General features: G+C 44.8%; 1 protein-coding gene across 1 annotated transcript; it reads right to left on the bottom strand.

The window, feature by feature from the left end:
- Nucleotides 1–21,362: 21,362 nt before the first annotated feature.
- Nucleotides 21,363–23,034, bottom strand: her6 (hairy-related 6). Its single transcript, XM_079221292.1, has 4 exons — nt 22,797–23,034; nt 22,552–22,647; nt 22,352–22,439; nt 21,363–22,178 (listed from the first exon to the last, which is right to left on the bottom strand). Exons 1-4 carry the CDS (start codon nt 22,902–22,904, stop codon nt 21,640–21,642), a joined length of 831 nt encoding a protein of 276 aa, XP_079077418.1. The 5' UTR covers nt 22,905–23,034; the 3' UTR covers nt 21,363–21,639.
- Between the last annotated feature and the right edge of the window lie 1,641 nt (nt 23,035–24,675).

Here is a 24,675-nt window from a genome sequence, read left to right on the forward strand (position 1 = left end):
TTGTGGGTTTACATTATTACATTACATTATTATGTCTGAAATTACATTTGTTGGAAGCCAGTGTTTGAAGAACATCATGTTTAGCTTAATCCCAAGGCAGGTTTGGCCTGATGAAGATCAAAAGCCAGTCTATTTATGTCACATGATGTAACCACTTGATGTAAGCGGAAAGAGTCTCTGCAAAGAAGAACTTTAAATTGACTGGAATTGTGACAAACCTAGAAAGAAGAAGAAAAGGTTTTATAGCACTGAGAATATTCAAGAATTGCCTGCCATCACAGTAACTTTACCAAACCTCTCCACGCACACCAACATCTAGAAATGAGCTAAATCTATTTGTTACTGGCGTCTGTTGACCTCTAGGGTCCTTGTTGCCTGTGTCACATCACCAGAGAGGATTGGCTTGTGATTGATGATCCATCTCATCATGGCCACAGTTACCTGCCACAGCTCAGAGGGGACAAAACCTTTGGGCCGGGCCAGAACTAACTTAATTCTTGTCATCCGCCCCTTTGCAAGGTATGGGAAAAATGGCCTGGACTGAAGAGTTTGGGAGATGAGAGAAGTGGGACTTGAATGGAGCCAAAAGGAGAAAAGGACTGAAAGGAAAAGGAACTCTGTCAATGGGAAGGGGGCAGGAGAGGTTGAATGCACCGGTCCATGGTCTACAGTGTTGATATTTCCCTCAATAGTCTCTTCCAAAGTGAACGTTTTAAGCCAGCTCGACACACTAAATTTGCCCTTTGTGCATGGAGAGGCCCCTAGCTGTCGTGATGCAAGGTGAGGAGGCACTGGGGGCAGATGGAACCTGCTTGTCACCTCAATGGTCTCTATTCTCCCCCCTTTATGCCCTCCCTGGCCCGCCCCGCCCATCGCCACCATTCACCCAGCGCTCTAGTGGGAACGTCCAGGGACCTTGCGCTTTGGGACGGCCCCATATAATGAGCCCCTCTGGATGGCTTGAATGTGGCGGCATTGTTCTACCCGGGGCCATTAAACCACCTCCTGGGCAAACAAGAGCGTCCCTCTTCCTTTATGGGGCCCGAGAAGGCAACAAAGAGAGGAGTCATTGAAACACAGAGGGGCCGCCCTTTGTTTGGTGTCCTTTTTGCTGCTCCTCAATGCCTGCGCTGGGAAGGGGAGGATCCTGTTGGTCTTTAGCGCTCCTCATATCACCACAATCCCTTGTTTGGCCAAAGTGGAGATGTGAACTTAATTGACTTGAGTGGCCCCAGTGGTGCACCTTGTAGGAAATAACCTGGAGGAGATACAGAGAAGGTATTGTGCGTCTGAAAGAAAACCTGTGACGAAGGTTTTACGACCCCTGCGATTCCAGCTAATGAAACCCTGGAGAATTTTTATACCATCTGATTTCAACTTTGAAATGTAGCTGAACTGTGGTTGTTAACAGCAATGTAGAGAGATGACATGCTGAACAAGATCACAAGACTCCTCTGCAGTGACCACTATTATGAATGATAGAATGTAGAATTATTTTCACACGTAATTACTGGAAACTACTTCTCCAGTGAGGTCAACTAGAAACTGTGCATCCTTTTACATACCAGTGGTAATGCAATCACAGAGGCCTACCTCACATGACAATTACTACTGCAACCAATTACAATATAGTCCTAAATAGAAAGTTTAGTGCTTGGCTGTCTGCTTCTGCTCATGATATTTTAATGGAGGTCATAATAAGAGACACCTCTGATGTTTCAGATGCCTACCCTGAGTGAAAGTCTTTAGATATCCTGAGGCTAAAGGGGCAACAGGCCAATGTCAGTTTGGACCATAATTCACATCTAACCAGGCAATGACCTCCACCTTTTCCTCCAGCCACCACACTGGGCAGTGAGGCTGATTAGCTGAGGGCAGGTGCTGAGTGTCGGGCTCCTGAGGAGAGGTTAAGGAGAAGAGTCAACACCTCCCTGTGTGCTGCCGACTGGCTCGCTGCCACCATGTCATCCATTCTGTAGTCTAATCGAGTTATCATATCAACAAATCTCCCATCAGGGGCCCCACAGCTGACACTCCCAGAAAAGAAACCCAGAGGGGGCCGACAAATTTTTAGCAGCAGGACGCTGGGGAAAGGAGCCGGCATGCCAGGCGGCAATGAAAAGTACCTGCAGCCTCCGGTCAAGCTCCCCTCTGGGGACGACACTCACGCTGGGCGCCATGCTGGGGCGCTTATTCGATTAGGCTGCGTGCTATGTGGGCAACTCCATTCTGCAGCCCCGTGGCCGAGCGAACCACCCACTGGGAAAACTGTTTGAGTTACCATGGGGAGAGAAAGAAAATAGTCTGGGATAAAAAGCATCCAATCGGTTGGAAAACCTACAACATGAAAGCAACGGCTGCTGTGGGTCAAAGGTGTGCGGTGGTAGCAAGAGTCATCAAAATATGTCTTTCCGTTTTTCTAGGAATAATTTGAATGAACCCGAAACTAGATATGTTTTTTATTGGCTGTGAAGGCAACTCTCACACAAAATAAAGTGAGTGTATCATATCAAAAGATGAGATTCAAAGGGTTCATAAACAAGACCACACGAAGAATATGAGCCAAGAAATGTATACAGTAGCAATCATTGATCTAAAAAATAAATATATTGAAATGTATGTTTTGCAGTGAATTCCTCTCACACAGGGAGCTAATATTACGCTTTCCCACGTGCACACAGAAACCCACAGCAGGGGTCAGCGGGAGAAGAGGATAGTGGTGTTGGCCCGAAAGTTGACCTGCCACTCCATTGCTACCTGCTGCTCCGGCACAAAGGAGCCCCTTGGCGGGCCGCGTCAGGAAGAAAAGCCAGGCGGAGAATGAGTCAGTTTGAGCACCGCAGAGAAGAAGACCCTCGTCTATCCCCCATGACCACTCTGTCATCCATGAATACTATTTACGCCACGGGAAGTCTTTTCTCTAATAGACCCCCCGGTTCCCTCTTCTTCGCCTCGCGCTCTCGACACATTCACAGGGACCCCTCTTGTCCTCTCTGTTCTGTCTCATCCTTTTCTCTCTCTCTTTCCCTTTTTTTTTTACAGGCTAAATCAAGAGAGATGCTCCCCGAGCATTGCAAATTGATTATGGCACTGAACATTTATTACATGATGGCTGGGGGTCTGCATGGTGGAGTTGTGAGAGAGAGAGAGAGAGAGAGAGAGAGAGAGAGAGAGAGAGAGAGAGAGAGAGAGAGAGAGAGAGAGAGAGGGAGCGTGCTGGGTAGAGGAATGTGGGCACATCCTCAGGGTCATCATTATGATCTGACACTTCGTCAGTGTCACGGGGGACGACTACTGCACACGCGTTTCACAGAGGAGCCGATTGAAAACTAGCACAAACTATAAAGATAACTGACTCATGTCTCATTAGGGGCACTGGTTTAATTTAATTACGCTTGAGAGGAAAACTTCTGATTATTGTAATTTCATCTTTTAACTTCAACTGAAGGAATACAATACTCTCTGCTAAGAAAACACTTGACTATACTGTGTGATACCTTTTAAAAAGCTATGAGAATGAATCAAACATGCAAAGGCGTCAAACCAATGACAGAGACTGTTATTTTTGGCTCCCGTAAAAATTTGATTTTGATAGTGATTGTTTTATCTTCACACATTAAACACACTGTGCATATTTTGTGATGCATGCTATGTACACTTCAACAATTATTAGTGACTGATAGATAATGCAAGGGTTCAATACAATGACCTCAACAACAGTGACATAATGTAATCCAATCCTACAAGAAATAGTACCCTTTCTGCCTCAAAACGTCTTTAATAGACTCTGTGATTCATTTTTAGGAATTGTTTCTGGTGTGGACTTGATGGATATTGTTATGTGTTCCTGTTATTTTTTTTAAAACATGTTTTTTTAATCACATTGATTGTATTTGATAATATATTCTACAATGAACTTTGTCTTCTTGTTATCTCCCTACAGAATAGGTTGACTACTGCAACTGTAATAATGTCATCATAGGGGTTTTCACCTGAGTTTTGTGACATATCTGTAAGTCTCTGTGGATAAACCAGAGGCAGTGTGGGTGGAGAACAGAAGTATTCTCCAGAGGCTTTCAAGTCACTTGGTTGTCTGAAGCTCCTGCACAGACGCAGTGTCATTGCAATGCCAAGATTCTGTTCGGAGAAAGTTAAAGTTTTCATGACTTCATAAACAAGACCACACAAAGAATATGAGCCAAAAATGTATAAAGTAACCGTTGATATAAAAAATAAATATATTGAAATGTATGTTTTGCAGTGAATTCCTCTCACACACATGCATAATATTACAAGTGACAGGATAATTGCTGTGCGACATCATTAAAGGGATCTTTTGCACCATGGGGGTGACTGTGGCGCAGTGGTGAGCAGGGTCGTCCTCCAACCAGAAGATCAGAAGGTCGGCGGTTCGATCCTCAGCTCTGCCAGCCTGTGTCGATGTGTCCTTGAGCAAGACACTTAACCCTAAATTACTCTTGTAGTTGCGCCTACGGTGTATGAATCCTAGATAGTCCTGATGTAGCTCCTCTCATCAGTGGGTGAATGATCCTTATGTAAAGTGTCTTTGAGTATTCAGAAAAGCGCTATATGAAAGAATTATTATCTTTCAAAATGTGTGTTTAATTATATGAAAATATCACATATATATAAAATATCTCTAATTATTTTCTGATGCAGCTCAAGGAGCACAGCCTGTTGTACTGTACATGTTGTAGCTGCATTTCCATGGAACATTCATGCATGTTGAAACAAGTGAAACATACGCAGAAAAAAGCATATGGGCATAGACAGCCTTCCATTTATAGTATCCACTTCACAGTAAGTGTTCAGTCAATGGCAGATATACGCACACTCCTGCACACACATTAACACGACCCAATCTGCTAATAAACAAACACACAACCACATGTCCACTTTGGTTTGATTGACTTGTAACCTGGTTACCGGGGTCAAGCCAGTGATCACTTATTCACTTGCCATAAATCGCTTTGGGTAATAAAATTACTTAAATGTTGACATTAAATCTAGTGAAACACACAAAACAAAACACAAAACTTTTCACGCTGTTGCCGCCCATTTATCCCTCCAGACACCCCAGAGAGAGAGAGAGAGATAGAGAGATAGAGAGAGAGAGAGAGAGAGAGAGAGAGAGAGAGAGAGAGAGAGAGACTTTTGGGGTGACCTCTATTGTTGCCGGCTTTAATCCTGGCCGTGGCACCTTCTAGTGTCACAAAGGGATTGTGAGCGGCAGGAAGCCAGTCCTCAGTTCTCCCAACGCTCCACACAAAGCTGCCGCCGCCGGGTTATGATTAGAACATCAGTGTGGCCCGCAGAGCTCTTGCTGGGAAGGATGCAAGCTTAGACCCACGCCAAGCCAGGGCTCCGCCAGCACTTTGAAGAATGGAGAGCGGGTGAAAGAGAGGCCACAATGAATACCTAAAAACACCCATTCAGGCAGACCTTGAGAAGCACAGGTTGCCTCTGTGGTCGGTCCTCCTCTGTTCTCTCTCGCCTTCTGTTCCCTTCTTCAGCTTGGGCTGAGAATTTGCTGATGTCTGCGGGTTCTTCAGAGACCTCTTAGAAAGGGAAAGAAGGACGACAAGACAGGGGGCCGGACTTTAACAGAATAGCTTCGTCAAAACTGGCATGCTCCAGACCTGGCCCAAGATGATCTCGCTACTCTGCTAATAGCCCACATCAGCAAAAAGACAAAAGGAACTCTGCAATTATTAGATTTGAAGGCTGGCTGCGGTGAATGGGGATGTCCAAATGAAGTCATTGTACATTGATGGAAGAGTTAGGGGTTAGCTGAGGTTCAGCTCCAGACCAATACCCAGGCCTAGAATAATTAACCAGAAACAGCTATTAATCTTGACCAATGACAGTGCATGAAACAATGGGCACTGACCAATCATTGATGGTAACATCCACTCTGGGGACCTGGGCTCACAGCTGGGGGACTATCTCCGACACTGGGGAGGAGGGGTAGTTTAGCTACAATATATCAACTTCTCCGAGTACAGTGATGGATGAATTGCAATTATATGAGGAAAGTAATTGAAAAACAGATCTCACAAAGCCAGTGGGAAAGACCTTACTTCTTTACTTTGTGCTGACAATGCAAATTACTTGTTTTTTGCAAAACATGACAATGACAATAATACAAATACTGTTTAATGAATCACAGAAACACCAGACCTTGGGGCATAAAGTATTCAGGTTTCCTATTGTGTCTGGTTGTATTATTGTCCATTGTTTTTCTCAATAATCCAGATTATGCCATTCAAATGAAATCTAACTGCTAAAACAGAAAACCACTATCGTGCAGTAGCACAAAGTAAAGTAGCACAAAGTAAAGTATAATCAGATTCTGGATTTTGGTCTATGACAAAATAACAAAAATGTGATTTCACTCATACGTCCTGGGTGGGATTCTGTTCTCAGAAGACCCCAAAATGATTTTGGATAAATAATTCTACAAAAGCACTCAACTGTTAGGTCACACTAAAATGAACACTGTATGAAAATTAATTTGAGTTCAGGTATCAGGTAAAGCTTAAAAAAGTACATACTGTGTGTTCCAATACCACTACCGCAGGTCCTACAGCACCCGGTTGCAATTTGTAGTATGTAAGCCAGCATGCTTTTCTGTCTTTTTTGTCTTTTCTAACCCATAATGCTCTATACAGCGTGTATATAAGCAAATTACGCAATCTACATACTTTGTAAGGGCAGCTGCAGTATGTACTAAAAGTAAAAGGTTTATGATTTAGAATGCATTGATAGAAAAGATGGGGAAAAAGAGCAGCAGTATACGAGGTTTGAAATCCACGAGTGAGACATGAAAGCTGCAGAACATCTGCACATATAGCAACTCCACACCCTCAGTGCTGAGTTTATTCATTCCCTCATAATTATGAAAGCATACATGTCGGAATTTGCTGCTCTCTGATATACTTGCAAACAGCCCGCAGCGAGTCATGAGGAGCCAGGATAGATAAGGTGTTAACTACAGCATGGAGAGAAAACTTTTTCACACATTGAGATTCAAACCAGATGAATTTTAGGGAATCAGTGTGTTTTCTTTTCAGTATATTTCTTGAAGAGAGTACGGCTGAAGACTCAGTACAACTACTGCAGTGTTTGCAAAAAAGACATCCACTAATTATATTGCTAATATATTTTTTTATATTTCAAACTTGATTAAAAACACATACAAACACACTTTATTTGTATTAATTTGTTTAGCTTTTGAATCAAAAGCCAAACAAGACAAGACAAGGGAACGTGCAAATCCAAACCACACAACAAGGCCACAATGCTGCAACACACAACAACATGTATTAGGTTTATTTTGGCCTTAAATAATCAACATATTGATGTAAATGAAGGGATTTGACAGATTATTGTAAATAGTTTAAAATGTAGCAAACCTTCCTGACCAAACAGGCTGTTTTACTGTCAAGATACTCATTAGAAATGTTCACTTTTTTATCTATACATACAGTATTTGAATGAGACGTGAGCGAGCTACAGCCACATCTGACACTGTTTTAACCATATGGCCATATGAGACTGAGGGAGGACAAAGAGCGGGAATGGAGGTATCTTGAGAGACATGAGCCTATGGGAGGCAGTTGTGGGGAGGTGTGTAGGGTGGCGAGTTGCTGGTACAGTATGTGGCAGACCCCTGGCACACACGCCAGCTCCACTTTCCACGCTGCTCACTCTCCTGACGCCGGGCTCCCCCGGTGCCCCTGCCCTCCTCCCAGCACCGCTTTGTGTGCCCGCATAATCTCCCAGCAAAGGAGGCGACGCAGGTGGTCCCATCCCAGTGAAGGCTCTCTTTTTCTCTCACCCTCTGCCTGTTCTTGTCTCTGTTCCCTGGCTGCCTGCATCCTCTTCGTCCTCAGTCCCAGGCGTGGCGACACAAAGAGACACCTCCCTGGCAGAGATAAACCTATTTTCGAGATGCCGAGGGGGAACCTGACGCTCCCCGCCTCTCCTCCCCTTGTTCCCTTCATCTCTCTCTCTTTCTCCCAGGGAGAGCAGCGCTGCACTGGGCTTCAAGCACCATTAGCGCCTCAGTGGTGTGTGTCTTCTTGTGTTTATGTGCGTTTGTCTTTTGTGTGTGTATGTGTGTGTGTGTGTGTGTGTGTGTGTGTGTGTGTGTGTGTGTGTGTGTATGTGTTGAGGAGGTTCAAAGGGTTCTGCCTCTATAGTTCACCAGTCAACCTGATCCATGAGGGGGAAGAGGGGGGTGACAGCAAGGGACACTTTCAGGGTTTAAGTGTAAGTTGCCAAGGTCAGTCCAAGTGTCAACCCCTCAACCTGCAGGATCGTCCCAAGCAGGCGATTCATGGTATTCAGGTGTGTGATGATCTCCATTGGGGAACATTAAGGAACATTTAATCACAAAGATTTTGAAGCATAAAACCTGAACATGTATGAACATGTAAACCTCATCCTCAGAACTCATACATCTATATATGTTTCAGCATTCCGACAGTGTATTAAGTCCTTGAGAAATGTATTTGTTCATTGTAAAAGTTGAATGTTTAGAAATAGTTAATTTGTTGAAGGTTAAGTGGACCACTCTCAAAAAGAGGGATGGTTATTGTTAAAAAACTCAAAAAGCAAAGTGTTAACTTGGCAGTTAGCAAATTCTATTGTATGGTGGTTAAAAAAAGAGAAAAGGACACCACGTAGAAGCCACTTGAACAATTGCACCTTGTTTCTTTGCCTAAAATAGTCTCTATATGAACTTGTTTACAACAGAAAGAGAAACAAACTCTCCATCACTGTGTGAGAAGTAAATACCTACTTTGGGATACAAGGACAAAGTCCATATCACTCAGTGGGAAAACACTAACACGTTTTTTCTCTTTTCGCCGTGACATCATTGTTATCACACCCACTTCCCCTTCAAACAAATCAGACATGGAAAATTGTCTGGTATTCCCCCCTGAGCGCTTCCAATCACGACATCAAAGGCATGACGCAAGGCCGGGACAAAATGGAAGCCATTATGGCTAATTAGCTGCTGCCCTTTAAGGCACAGGGACCTGCCTGCTGCCGGGGCTCTGAGTGTGTGTCAGAGCAAACGCCAGTGACAGCTCCCACGCAACAAAAGGAGACGGAGGGAGGGAATGGGTGGAGAAGATAGCGCGCGCGGGAGAGAGGTAAAAGAAGAAAAAAAAATAGGATGAGGCGGATTGTGAATTAGCTGGAAACCATGCATTCATTCATTCTTTTGGAAAATGTTTCCTGCAAATAATGGAGGAAGTGCGCAGGAGGAATAAATGGGGAGGGGGTGGAGGGTCATTGGAAGACGGAGCAGGAAAAAATGGGCTGGGGTTTGAGGCACCGAGCTACTCGTGATGAAAGGAGCTTCTTCTTTCTCTGCCAGGATACACATGGGCATTCTTCAAGCTCACCCAAGCAGAACACGCACACACACACACACACACACACACACACACACACACACACACACACACACACACACACACACACACACACAGACACATGCACGCACACACGTACGCGCACACACACACACACACACACACACACACACACACACACACACACACACACACACACAACCCACTGCCATAAAATTCCCGTATGCCCCTGCACATCCTCTCCACCTCAACTTACCACACACCTGAAGGCTGCCTGCTGCCGCCCCCTCTGCCTGTCTGTCATCATGCCCCTATGGTTACAACAGCCCCTAAACCACACACACACACACACACACACACACACACACACACACACACACACACACACACACACACACACACACACACACACACACACACACACACACAGGTAGAAATAGATAAGGAGAGGACACACATGGCTACACACACACACGCACACACACACTGAAAGTCAAACACATGCACAGTTAAACATTGCATGGCCCCTGGCTGGCAGATCAGCCCGTCTCAGCTTGCATGTGAAGGAATTGAGGTGTAATTACTTCTCCATTTCATTCATCAGTTAACTTTTCTTGTATTCTTTCTACTGCTTTTACATTAACATACACACATCCCCTATCCTGGAGAGTAAATTGTCTTTTTAACTTATTTCTTACTATTTTGACATGTATCGATTAAGTGTACGTATATGTGTAAGTATATAATATCACATATATTGTCAAAATATCTAACTAAAGTAAAGGAGAGCTTGTCTACACACTAATGCTGAATTTTGATGAAGATATGATGATGAAAATATGCTCCCCAGTATCATTAAGCGGCAACAAGTCTTGATGCTGAAGCTAAGACCCACAAAAACCTACAAGATAACTATTTTCTTCTTGTTTTCCTCTGTCTTATGACACTTCTACAGCAAACTTTTACATGAGTAATGTATCCTTTTACGAGGGATTCTTGTCTGGATGGGATGTTCTCCTGGAATCATCAACAGACTAAGTAAAAATGTATTGACAAGATCTTATCCCACGGGATTATATCAACGGACTAAATGTTCTTCAGTTGAATTGGACGTCTGTATTTGCAGAGTAGGTATTTTATTACTTGGACCCGGAATGAATCTACCATATTGATGAGATAAGATAATCTTATCTTTTTTATATTGTATGTCTGCTTTTCAACACAAGGTTTGATTGTTTATTCATTTCCTCCAAAGCACAGCCTTAAGATCTCCATCACACAGATACAAAGAAAAACAGAAGTCAAGGTTTCGTCGTTAACCCACGTATATCCAATCTGTCCTTCCCAAACGAGCGGCGACAGACAATTTCCTGTGTGCTGGAATCCTTAACCTCTTATTTCCAACTCTAAGGCTAGTGGGAGACTTGGGGAGGGGTTGGAGGTCCGGAATCTTTTCACACATCTTTGCAGACATAAAAAGCAAACAAACCTCAAGGTCTTTATAACTGAAATCTAAACCCCTCTGCTGATTTTATGTCTGTGGGCCAAGGCTGGGGGACGCAGCGAAGACCACCTGTTCCCTGTTTCTCCTGGTAGTCGCTTTTGTCATAGGCTTTACATTGTTACAAACCATTACAGGTCCAGGGCGAAACTTAAGCTTTTGCCAATTTCTCCCTCGCTGCCCCCCATATATGAGAACCTATACGGTCTTCTTTCAAAGGCTGCTCATGTGTCTGTCTTCGTGTGAGGGAAATGAAAACGGGAAAACAGAAATGAGTTATCTTGTTGGTTGCTATAGGTCTAACAGTTTTAGCACGAGCATCACAAGACTCACTGCCACTGACTGATATTAGGGAGTGTTTATTTTTTTTAAACAAAAGCATTGATTTACAGGGGTTCTCCTTTGTGCCAGTCTGTTGAAATAAACTGTGTCATGGCAGAATTTATTGAAGGACTTTGGGAGTTTTAACAGGAGACAGTGAAAAGGGCTCCTCATACAGACAGATTCCATCAACCAGCTATAAAAACTGAGAGGAGAGGAGTCTCATTTATGGGGTAACATTTAACTGCTCTGTGGCATTGAGGCAGAGGAGGCAGAGAGGACGCCTCTTTTGTTGCTGTACGGCTGCAGCAGACAATGATCGATGCGTGTGGAGCGTAGGAATGTCCTTACTGTAGACACTCTCGGAAGTCGGGTTCGAGTGTGCGACTGTCTGTAGCTTTGTCCTTGTGTCAGTGTGTGTCCATTTTCATGACAGATAGGACTGTGGGAAAAGTGCCCTTACAAACGCTGTCCATTGTCTACCCTCCATTTATTTGTGGTGCGGTTCATTCCGCTGATAAGTGATGGAGAGAACCGTAGATGAAACAAATTCAATCCAATACAGCATTGTGACTCGCTTACATGTATCACTTCTGATTAGGCTCAAGCTGGCATGGCCGAGCCGTCAAGGAACCTGCGAAACTCACAGGGGCCTCGCAAAAATCAGCAATCCCCATCCCATTAAAGAGCAGTCACTTCTCTGCTTCACTATAGAGGCGTTCAGGAACCACAGTCACTTCTCTGCTTCACTATAGAGGCGTTCAGGAACCACTGTCAGGCCTCACTGTCACTGTCGTCACATAGTCAGCCATAATGGGCTCTGACTATTATTAATACTGGGCCCGAAGCAAGGGCCTCGCCATAAAATATGTTAATCAAATCGGGCCCCTGGGGGCCCCTCAAAGGGAGCTTTAACACAAATTGAAAATTACTGATGGCTTTGGAGGAAGGGTCGGTCTCGAAGGGGGGAGGCCCTAACCCTGTTAGTCACACGGGTCAGGGCTCAATGATGCTGCATATTTCCAGTCACTGTCAATTACCCTGATATCGTCTGTGGAGGGTCGCATGCAGTCAGCGCTACAGGGAGAAAGAGAGCGCGCCCAGCAACTGGTGGCTGGATCTGTGGAGCACGTGGGAAAATCAGATAAGGTGTATGTGAGAGAGAGAGATTTTGTGATCTTCAAAATAAATCGTCAATCCCCGACAGCCCAGGATGCAATATGCTAATCACACTAATAAAGCTCTAGTGTAAGTTCAATCAGGACGACTATACTCGTGCATGCCTAAGCCCGTAGTTTATTTTTTCACACATCTGCCATCCACTACTCACACATGCTTGACTCATAGTTTCATTGCTGTCAGTGCTCGGGGCTGTCAATCACGATATCAGCTGTTTAGATCAGCTGGTCTCCTCTTTCCCATAGAATAAAGGAACAATTACATCGTTAGCCTGTCATCTTGCTGCTGTCTCATTTAAATACGACTGTCTCTCTACCTCCAGTATGTTCATGTTGCTGTTACGCACCCTCCACCTCCCCATCCCTGCCCAATCTTTGCAGATCCATCAGCCTCATTAGCTCATCAGTCTCATTAGTCTCATCAGCCACCGCAGTGTCTGGACTCCCCGGGCATTTATCTTGCTGCTGCTCAGGGCAGACCCCCTCGATTACAAATCTCTTTTGTCCAAGCGCTAAAAGACTCTATACAATACTTTATCATTACATATCATCTGTTTATATGAAACAATTATCTTTTCTTCATCTGACTTGTCTATCCTGAGTTACAGAGGAGGTGAACATACCAGCTTTAGATGAGTGGATCATGTAAATCATCTGATTCCGTAAATCAATGACAGCGCTCACAGAGACAGAGTAATTAGCCTTTGATGATTCTAAAGGTTTCAATGCAGGTCTTTGGACAATATGTCTATTCTAAGAAAGAAAGCTGCAGACCATAAGGGACCAATTAAGCAAAGGACAAATTAAACTGAAAAAAACCCATCTGATGTGCAGTTAAATATATCTTCCTGGGAATAAGGAAGCAGCTCTTATGCTGAAAAGGAGCAGAATGTCATCAGCTGACAACATAGCCTAAATATGGAAAGTGATTAATGAACTGTACTTGTATGGCACTTTTCTGGTCTTCTGACCACTCAAAGCACTTTAACACAATACATCATTCACCCATTCACACTCATTCATACACTGATGGCAGGGGCTACCATGCAAGGTGCATCAGGACTATTTAACATTCATACAACATTCACACACCGTAGGCCCAGCTACTTGGAGGTTACTTGGCGTTAAGGCTCTTGCCCAAGGACACATTGACATATACTAGTGGAGCCAGGGATTGAACCACAGATCCTCTGATTGAAGGACAACCCTGCGCTACCACTGAACCACAGTCACCAAACACAGATTCACTGTAATCATTTTAACCTTTCAACTTTTGTTTTTGGTCACATCACACCTGCAAAGGACTGTAAGATAAAGCCCCTTTGATAGTGGAAAAAAGGAAACTTTTGCCCTAATGCCAAGACCCACTGCATTTTAAAGCAACACTACATGAACAAAGCGATTGAAACTCCTCAAACCAGCATAACCAACGATGATTGCAGTACAGTTTTACATCCCCTGTCAACGTTTGCCTGGTAATTACAGTATGGTTAATGGCAGGGAATGGTGGATGGTGGTTGTGGTTGTGGCAAATCAAATCTGGCTTAAGTCTTGTTAGGGTTGGATGCGTAAAACAAGGTGGTAAAATGGTGGTTACGATTAAACATGCTTAATTGTGACACAAATTAAAGAGCACACTAGATCCTGCATTGGCAATGAATGTTGCCGGAAGTCAGGCAAGCTCCCCTATAATGCATAGTTGCCATGCTGTCTTAGCCAGTCAGTCATCTTTTTCATTCAATGACTTATCGTAGCTTTCAGGAAAGACACACTCCTGCCATCCTTGCAACGGCTGCGACTGAGGAAAACAAAGAAAACCAGAAGCTTTATGTATTTGACCACACAAGACAATACCATCAGAAACATTGTCACGTATTCTTCCGAGGTCTCAGTTCCTCTGCCCACTCTAGGTGGCTACTTTACAGCTTCAGGGATAATCACATTGGACCCATTTCCTGGAGTAACCGGGGTTTACATGCCCATGACAAGCTTGCCAGTACCCCAACACACACACACACACACACACACACACACGCACACACACACACTCATTCATGATGCAAACCGGAGCTGATATAACAGTGTCTAGTGGGAGTGTTTAAGAATACACTCCACAATGGGGAAGTTACAGAGACAAACGAGGTGGGAGGCATCGAACACACGCTCAGAAAAACACACTCAGTCTCGAATAAACCCACACTTAGGCTTTGTCAACATTTTCGGATGGCAGAGAAAAGACAAGCCAAAGACACACAAACACACTCGCCATCACACACTCTAAGTGACATAAACAAACTCTTTTATTGTGCACACCCTCAAACAATTACAAACACTCATGCTCACACACAGACACACAAACTCTCTAAAACACACACACACACACGGCCTGCTTTGTGTCTACAGTCTCGTGGTCGTATCTCTGCGGCCAGCTCCTCTGCGGCTCCCGCCACTGGCTCCAAAAAGGGAAAGAGGATTAACTGCTGGTCCACGTCACAGTTTAGGCTGCTTTTGCGTGGACGGAGCAGAGGGAGGTGGGATAATGCCATTTCATGTCTCTGAGCGCCGACATGATGCAATGTATCTCAGTGGTGAAACACTTAGTGCAGGAGGAACAAATGCCGACAGTAAAACCAACCGAGAGAAACAAATGAGAAAACAGGACCAGAAGGATCTTTGGGTGAAGTTTGGAGGGAAATATACAATATATGTCCATGCTCCATATGTTTCTCTTACCGCACTGTTATCTCCCTTTAGATTTGTTTTATATGAATAGATATTCATTGATAATATATTTTATATTACCAAAACTATATTTAATTACATTTGGAAATAATGTAATACAGTGTGCATGTTTAGTCAAATGACCTGTAATAATATTTAAATTAGTTTGGAAAGAAATCCAACGTCAATGTGATGCAAAAAGCCAAAGTGCCTGAAACTAATGACTAAGTGATGAAAACGTATGTATGGAAACACAGTAGACCGTAGTACATCTGTCTGCAAAGCTGCACACATCCAACACTTAAACACATCACAGCAAGTCTCTCCGCAGGATTTCTCATTTGTGGAGGAGTTTCTTCTTCCATTATACATTGCCATTAAGTGTGAGCCATTAAAGAACACAACCAAAACTGTTTCCACAGTCAAGACTTTAATCCATCGGTTTCTGTGCAGACACCTCCCTCCACTCTATTCCATGCTCCCGTGTGTGTGGCCTTGACGTTAACATTACATCATTAACACCATCTTCGTGACTTTACAATAACAACAGCCAGTGTGTTCATTCACTGACATCAAACTCGCTGACTCCATCCCAGCTCCATCAGAGTGAAAAAGAGCTGGACATCCGGACCCTTTTGATGTATTCAAGGGTCAAAAAATCTGGTTTCTCTTTCCCTTCATCTCAGAGGGGCCCAAACCTCCGCAGAGGGGCTGTTAAAAGCAGGAAAATAAAACCAGCCACGCGAGGGCAGAGCTCGTAGATCATACAGCCAAACAGTGTGTAAGTTGAGTGTGTTAGGGGTGTGTTTCACTCTCCTGCTGGACTTCACAAGTCTCCCTAGGCCACGCTAATTGATCACAGCCTCGCTTGCATGTGCGGAGAGAGGCCAAACCCCCACACAAAATTATGCTGTATTGTGAAAGTAGTGGCTGGTAGGCTGCAAGCATGTTCACACACATACATGAAGACATATTGCAGATAAACTCAGAGCAGGTACCTACTCTACCCTCTCTCTCTCTCTCTCTCTCTCTCTCTCTCTCTCTCTCTCTCTCTCTCTCTTTCTCTCTCCCCCACACACAAACACTCACAGAAACACACACAGACGGCAGCACAATATACAGCCTAAGTAAATCAACCTGTCATATGAAAGCACACATATGGAACATAACCAGATTCAGGCTGCGTAGTGTTATTGTATGCACAAGAAATGATCATGTAAACTGTAGCTGACCCTGACCTCTGACCTTTTTGTCAAGACTGACAAAATAAACAGCAACCATTATTTTTGGTCGATGCAGCACCATTGCTGTCCAGTGAATGACAGTGAGTGTCCCCAAATTTGGTGATTAATTTTTTTTTTTAATGAGTGAAGAAAGTATGAACTATTCCAATATAGAGTAAGAAAATTCTCCCATTTCTGAAACAAACAAAAAAACATTTGAAAAGTAGTGTCACAAAGAAAAATTAACATTTTGGAGATACGTGTTTTTTAGGACAGCTGCGTTATGCTCTCATGCGGTGGATATCTTCATATCACTTACAGAAAAGGCTACATGATATAATGTTGGTAATAGATATGTATTGGTTTATTCATTCATTACATTTTGGCTCTTTAAGACCTGCAAAATCCGATAGAGCCAATAAATATGAAATAGCATGTTGAATCGACATGGCTGAATTAGCTGAGCTTTCCCTGACTCCATTAATGCTAAAGCCTAGATTGAACACAATCAAATATATGTAGCTTAATATCTTATGTGTACTTACATTTTACACATTTCAAATTATTGGTGTATTGTTTATTACAATCTTTAAATTTTTTTTCTGGGGACAAATCTCGGGGGTCCCGACCCTGAAGTTGGGAAAGAGGCTCAGAAGTGCTTCAAGAAGAACCTCTTTGTGTGATATCAAAAGCAACCAAACTGTCACCGTTGGCAGTTGTTTGGACGTTGGTGTGGTGGGAACTTGTTTGCCTGGACTATTTGTTTGTTGTGATGGTCTCTGAGGGGGGAAACCCTCCCACTCAATTGGCCTTGGGTTCCAGAGAAACTGGAGGACAGGTCATACAAAGGCGCAGTGTGATGGGGTCATCACTGTCACAGCCCAGATTTGGGGGATGTGCCAACTTCGTAACTGACGGCATCGTATGGTTGCCATGTCCTGCTTTCTTCAAGTCACCATGCCCTGCGACCATACACCAAAAACATGTTTACGAACCAAAACTGTGAGGATGGGCTATAGGGATGAAAAAGACTGCTTCTAAAGGCTGGAGACTATAAAAGAAACAATAATCCAGCATCACAGGACCACCTTTGCTAGGGTTCTTGTTTTTGAGTGTGTGTGTGAGGGCTGGGCTGGTGAGAAACACTGTGGATTTACATAGCAGTCTGCGACTTCAAACGAGGTGGCTGACATTTGAATGGGCTGGTGGTGGGAGCCTCTGGTGGGGTTTTTGTTGCCATGCAGGGTGAGCCAAGGAAAGTGGGCACGCACACTGCTGGGATTTGTGTGTAGACAGCTTGTCCTGTTTACTAGGCCCACAGGTTACCATAGGAGCCCCACAACTAAGTGTTTGAGAGACAAAGACAGAGTGTGAGAGCGAAAGATACCGGCGACCGGGAGGTTGAAGCGTAAGAAGGGTACACCATGTAGAGTTAGATGGGTACTGAGTCACTGGGTGCGCTGCAAACAGAGGACAGAACAACTCAAATGAGTAATAGACTAAAAATAGTGGAGTGGCGATCAGGTCCATGAGACTTGGATGCCCTTTTATACGCAAGTACACATAAATCAAGCTCCCTAACTCCAGTAGCTTTTATGAATAGGTGAGCCAAGTGGTACATTGCCGCTCATTGCCTTTATATGAATCTGATCAACAGCTACAACCTTATACATGCGGAGAGTGAGAAAACCAATCTATGTTTACATATCAGTTGAAGTGCTCATGGCCCATCTCTTAACTGAGGCCATAACCAGTGTTGTGAATCAGAAATAGATTTTTATTTTTTATTTACGGATTAGAAGGCAAAACTGTTGGGAACCACTGCTCTGTATATGCTGTTATGTCGCTGAGCCAATTGACAGAATCATGTGCATTTGTTGCACTTGGCAAATAAAATGTCTGGCCTTGAGTCTGTAATTAGTTGATCTCAACATGTCACACTGAAGCAGAACAATGATTTAAAAATATCCTTAAATACGCCTGGACAGCTGTAGCTAAACTTCTGACCATGTCCAACCATAACAGAGCCAACCTCAGGAGGAATAAATGTTAGTTCAACACACAAGGAACCAAAGGGGAAAACCCTTTACTCCTGACAAGGAACACCTGTCTGAGTGAGTGAATACCCAGGAATGAGTGTAAGCCTCTGGGACAGAAGGAGGGAAGGATGTGAGTGAGTGTATTTCTGTGTATTTCTGTGCACAAAATATGCGCAAATACCCAGTCAGGGTCATACAAGAGTCTAACGTACAGCTTAAAAATCAAACTTTCCATCTCATTGTATGCTTGGATCAGGATTCAGATTGCATATACACACCGATCCACTTCCGCCCACACAGATCCAACACTTCTCTCTCCCCTCCCACAGCTTTCCCTTTCCCTGCCTGGCTGGCTGACGAGCCGTGCTGCCGGGCTCGGTGGCGGTTGCCCTGTCTATCAGTCTATTTCCAGGCTCAGCGCCCAGCGCAGAGGCAGGCAGTCAGTCAGTCAGGCGGTGTGGTGGAGGGCAGAGGGGTTGATGCGTGTGTCAGAGAGGCGCTCTCCCACATTCCCCCGGCGGCTGGCAGCAGGCCGGGCCTGCGGAGGGGGGTTCGCCTCTTTCTCACGACCTCTCAGGTTCCTGCGCTCATCTGGGAGCTATTCATTTCCTGCCAGAAACCAGCCTTCCCCTGCAACTGCAGGAGGAGGGGGATGAAGAGTGGAGGGAGAGAGAGAGGAGTTTGGCTTCAAATTGAGTCCAGGGCTTGGTACAGCAAGCCCTGGGCTTAAATCATAAAGCTCTCGCTTGTCTGGGCTGCAATCAAAGACAGTCCCAGTGACGGGCCGATAGAGAGGGAGAGCGAGAGAGAGAAAGAGAAACCATGGGAGAGAGAGAGAGGGAGAGAGTGGACCATATGGTAGCACTTAGAGCGCCAAGGAGGAAGCAGAGGGGCTTTTCCCCCCTCCTTTTGCTCTGCATGCACGCGGAGTGTGGGAAAAGTTAATGGACACGCATGGCAGCTAACCCCCCGGTCGTGTTGTGACATGTGTGCGGTCACTCCGGCAGCTCGGCCACTGCACTGGGTAATTGGAGAGGCTCGTAAAGCTTTTCTCCAGAGGGGAAGAGACCACTGAAGATGTTGGTGTGGGGCGGCGGGAGGAAGGGAGGAAGAGGGGGAAAGGCTGTGAGGTGGGGTGGGAGGGCTCAGCAGCTGGGTGTCGTCCGGGTCACACCACGTGCCTCCCAGACGTCCCGCGTCCAGCTGTGGCCCCGGGGCTCGGGGCAGGAAGCTCGACACTGGTCTGAGCACAGCTGGAATGCTGTGGGAACGTTTTGTGTAGGTGTGTGTGCGGCTGTGCGTATTTGTGTGGAGAAGCTCTGTAACACAGGAGACTGACTGTTATCCTGTGTGGTAGGCCTTTCCTTGAACCCCCCTCCCCCACACACACACACACACACTTTACTCTCCACTACCTCACCCATTGTGCCCTATGGCCAGGCATGTCCTCACCCAACATGCTGCACAAACACGCACGCACAAGACGTATGCACGCACAGGCACGAGCACACACATGGCTTCACTCAAACAGGGATGCATGGCCCCCTGTAAAAAGGTGTGATGGAAATTCAAAATGATGGCACTTATCCACACTTTGTGCCTCTTAGCGCACTGATAATTGCAAACACCTGCACCCCCCTTCCCACACACACCCCCTTCAAAGAAGGGCCACACTCGGATAGCCGGAGGGGGGACACACACCTGGGCAGAGCAGAGCGCTACCACATGGCTCAGTGGCTAGGTGTTTAACGTGTCCTTCTGCTGTCAACCCACGATCCCCTGGCATCAAGGAACTCCCTCGGCTCTGATTAAAGACACAGCCGGAGGCTCCTCTCTGCTTCACACACGTCAGGAAAGAAACGCTGTTGAAGCTGACTGATCAGCTGTAATCCTCATAAAGACGAGTTTCTAGAAGATTCTAGCATTTTCTAGCCTTTTCACTTTCAATTGACGCCTGATTGTGAGTTTAAAAAATAATTTCCAAATTGTAAATGGAAAGAGTCATCTTTGATGAACGGCCAGTTAGTTCAATTTCCTGATTAAACGGTTTTAAAAAACAGGTAAAAACAAAAATTCAAACAAAACGGCTGGTCGGAGAAGCACATTTTACTCACAGATGCAACCTGAGTCTCTCTAACAAAATGCTCCTGTGTCTTGCCTTAAAGAATAATAATTAGAGTATTTTCCTATTTCCATAAACATCTCTTTAATCAACCAGAGGCGTTGCTCTTTTTCATCTAATAAGTTCAACCACAGCAGCCATTCACGCTCCACTCATTGACCTAACAAATACCAATCACACTGCAATACAATGCTGCACTGCTAGATGGCGTAAGTGACCTCTGTAAGACTCCAAAGTTTCCACCAGGAGTTGTGAAACTATCAGCACTAGATGGTCTCACTCCTTTGCATGGTAAAGAGCTACAGTCTCCTTCCTGACTCAATTACTGAGATAATAGAATTACAACAGTTACTGTTTACTGACAGTCTGGTCCAGTGTGACTTACAGTGACTGAGCATGAACAGGGTTGTTGCTCAAAGACACTTTAGAAAGATGTATGCCTCACAATATATCTAGCACACTAGTTGCAGAGATTGAACACTACTGCAGATGAGAGTCTCTTACACCCAGGAATACTTCTTTTTCTGTATTGTTCAGAGTTACTAATGGTAAAAATCAAACTTAACATTTCCTATCCATTTCTGACCCAACAAAACACTTGTTGATTTGGTGTGTAAACAGCAAACTCAAAAGTGATTATCACATAACAAATAGTGCCACCGAAAAGGCAAATGTGTTCTATCACACAGACAAGTACACATTATATTTTAAGTACCAAATAAGATGCATAAAAAGGCGGGAATTCGAATTATTTGCAGTTTTACGCAATAATAAAAAGGTCTTATTTTGTTTTCCCAACAAACAACTCAAGCGCATGTTTTTCATTATCATTACAAATTTATTTGTCTTCCAAAACGAAGAACATCATAAGAGCATTGAACATATCTTTGGCATCACACAGTAAAAAAAGACAACTCAAATATATAAAAATGCAGTGAACGGACTTCCACAATACAAATCTCATTTCAATATGAACTTTACTCCCTTGTTAGCTGTACAAATATAGTGCATTCTCTTTCCATTTTACAAGAAAAAAACAGATTCAAAACAACTTTCTAACATTGAACAAAGAGAGAACTATTAAGTGTCATTTTAAAGTCTTTATGGCCCTTTTCCCCCACTTTTCACCAGGGTCGCCAAACCGAGTCCGCGTTGCCTGACGGGGCTCCAGGGGAAACCGCAGCCGGTAGAGGAACCGGCGTGCCGACGTTATTGGCGTAAACGGGGATAACAGGGCCGTTTGGCGCAAAAGCCGCGTTAGGTATGAGGAATGCAAACTGTCCGTCTGTAGCAGGCACGATCTGGAAACCGCCGTACACCTTGGTGGCGTCCGATGGTAAATTAGCCGGCGACGAGCCTCCTTTACAGGACACCGGGTTCATGGGCATGACCTGCGGGGACGAGGTGGACATCTGCATGGACTGGCCGAAGGAGGGGTGCGTTGGTCCGCCGGCGGAGGGGAGCTGGTGTTGGTGTTGATGCTGACTGGGGTAGTTCATGGCGTTGATCTGGGTCATGCAGCTGGCCAAGTGGCCGAGGAGCCGCGTCCTGACCTCGGTGTTGACACCTTCGCAGGTGGACAGGAACCGGGTGACTTCGTTCATGCACTCGCTGAAACCGGCGCGATATTTCCCCAAGACAGTTGGGTCGGTGTTCAGTGCAGCTGTAGAGAAAACGTATATTTAACTCTGGATATTCATATGCACATGCAGTTTTATTTGAACAAATGTGTCAACTCTGTAAGGTTTAGACGTCTTTCAGCATGATTGTTAGACCAGCCCAGATGTTCTAAAACGCACAGGCATGAGACAGATTAGTCCGGAAAACGCGACTTACCGGTCATCTGAGCCCTCTGGAGGTTCCGGAGATGCTTCACGGTCATCTCCAGGATGTCCGCCTTCTCCAGTTTAGAGTGTCTGGAGCTCTGAGAGGACGGAAAACACACATGGTTAGGATTGCGTGCTCACTTTCTTAGTGTTTGACAGGGTCAGTTTTTAAAACTATTAATAACCAAGACGCTATAAGTGAGTACTTACATCTTTTTTGAGCGCATCCAGGATGAGAGTTTTCAGCTGCCCCAAGCTCTCGTTGATTCTGGCTCTTCTCCTCTTTTCCATTATTGGCTTGGATGACTAAAGATTAAAAAAAACAAAATTAGATTAACTGTTTGAATTTATGCGTAAAAGTGAAATCCTTCGCCTCGGATGAGGGACTTCTGGAAAGTGTTGTCCAAAATGAAACGTTTCAGGCATTGCAAAGATGAAGGGGACATAGTACCAACCTTTCTGTGCTCCGATGCTGTCTTGGGTTTATCGGGAGTTGTGTTCATGCTTGCCGGGGTTGCAGCGACCGGAGAGGAGGACGTTTTTTCCATCATATCGGAAGGCATTTTCGTATCGGAAATATCCAACAAAACCACAGCAAATTACGATCCAGCGATGTAAGAAAAAGGGTGCTGAATATGTTTTCAATATTCAAAAGTTGCCTCTCCTTCAAAACAATCCTGAGATATGTATCGTGTCAAGTTAAAATCCGTTTGAGCGATGCGCAGCAGCCGCGGCAGCTATCACGAGCGGATGCAGAGTCTCTCTGTTGGTCGCTCCGCGTGTGGCTTGTATTTATATCTCGCACTGCACGCGAACGGCTCGTGTGAAACTTCCCAAACTTTCTTTCCCACAGTAACTTTCCACCAATCAGGGCGAGAGACACGCGGCCCAAGGGAGGACGGCTCGTGGTCGGCGCCCTCCCATTGGTTGTTTGGCCGCAAGAGCTGGCGGCCAATGGCGCGAGGCCCGGGTTCAGGGCACAGCCGGGGAAACTGCCTGCAGTCTTCAATCATCGGGCCGTTTACATATTAACAGCGGAGCCGCTGACTGGCACCGCCACCGGGAGCGGACCTTTTATCTCCCAGACAAGAGATAGCAGCCGAAAACACAACAACTTTATTATATATAAAACAGACCAGCTGCTATAAATACATATACATTTAACACCAACATAACAATAATACAAATAATAATACAAAATAAAATAAAAAATAAATAAAATAAAAAAATCTCACTCTAACACCACAATCAAACCAACTTGAGTCGATTATGTGTTGGCCTGTACACACACCGTTACCCTCTAACTCGTGTGTAAGAGTGTAGGTGTCCTACATTTAAATTAAAAGAGAAAGTTCTAATTCTGAACGTTCCCACACCAGAGGGAAGTGGTAGAATATCTGAGTTTCAGTCATGGGGCATTTGTTTTGTTTTCTTCCAAACTCCACAGACAGTTGTTAAGACTATAATGGCATCAGTAAAAGAAACAAGTTTAGATGACAACTCAAAACCACACGATGAGACACACTCAGATACACACAGCATTATGCCATGCAGTAATGCTAATTTAGCCTTCCGTCAGAGAAGGATATATAACATTAAATGCGCACACTCCATTTGCATGCTATTCACCACGGTAGTTCCTAACTTTGTGGTACACATTTTGACATTTAATCATCTGTCGGTGTTGCGAATGTGGAGCACGTGCCAGGATGTTTTATGAGCGCGGTGGTTGGAGGTTTGGCCGCCGGGCTGCCGGGGGGCCGCCGGGCCAAGGAAGGAGGGTGGAGGGGTGAGGGGAGGGTATGTGGCGGCGGCGGTGGTTTACATTAGAGGGGAAGGTAAATAGCAGCTGCTGTTTTAAAAGCCTGGGAAAACCACGCCTACAGAGAGAGCTGGAGCGGGCTCCCTTATCGGAATGTGAGCCAGAGCAGAGATATTTCTGAGCCCGGAGAGCTCACACGATCACACCGCTGCCTCCTCCTCCTCCTCCCTCCTCCTCCTCCTCCTCCCAGCCTATGGTCGCCGTTCAAGGCTTTTTTAGATTGCAGGTCATAATTTCATTTCATTATCTTTATTGCAGTTGGAGAGACGCAAGAGCAGACGAGCTGTACACAAATAAATGAGGCTCATAATTGCGTCTCACGCGTTTATTGACGGACAAGCAACTTCCCAGGTTGTGCGAATGTTCTCAAACAGGAAGTTTATATTAACATGCCCTGTCTGACTAATATACATGTGTTTAGGAGTCCTGTGGGTATTTAAAGTTTGAGTGAGGTGATAAACACATTGCTTCTCTTTTACCCAACGAGCACTCATTTAAGAAAAAAAGAACAT

The sequence above is a fragment of the Taurulus bubalis genome, assembly GCF_910589615.1.
Source record: "Taurulus bubalis genome assembly, chromosome: 7".
NCBI classification, from domain to species: Eukaryota; Metazoa; Chordata; class Actinopteri; order Perciformes; family Cottidae; genus Taurulus; species Taurulus bubalis.

Coding starts and splice junctions, on each gene's coding strand:
- her6 (XM_079221292.1), bottom strand. CDS start 22,904: ATGCCTTCCGATATGATGGAAAAAACGTCCTCCTCTCCGGTCGCTGCA. Junction 22,648..22,796: donor CAGCATCGGAGCACAGAAAG/GTTGGTACTATG, acceptor TTTAATCTTTAG/TCATCCAAGCCAATAATGGA. Junction 22,179..22,351: donor CCAGAGGGCTCAGATGACCG/GTAAGTCGCGTT, acceptor TTTTCTCTACAG/CTGCACTGAACACCGACCCA.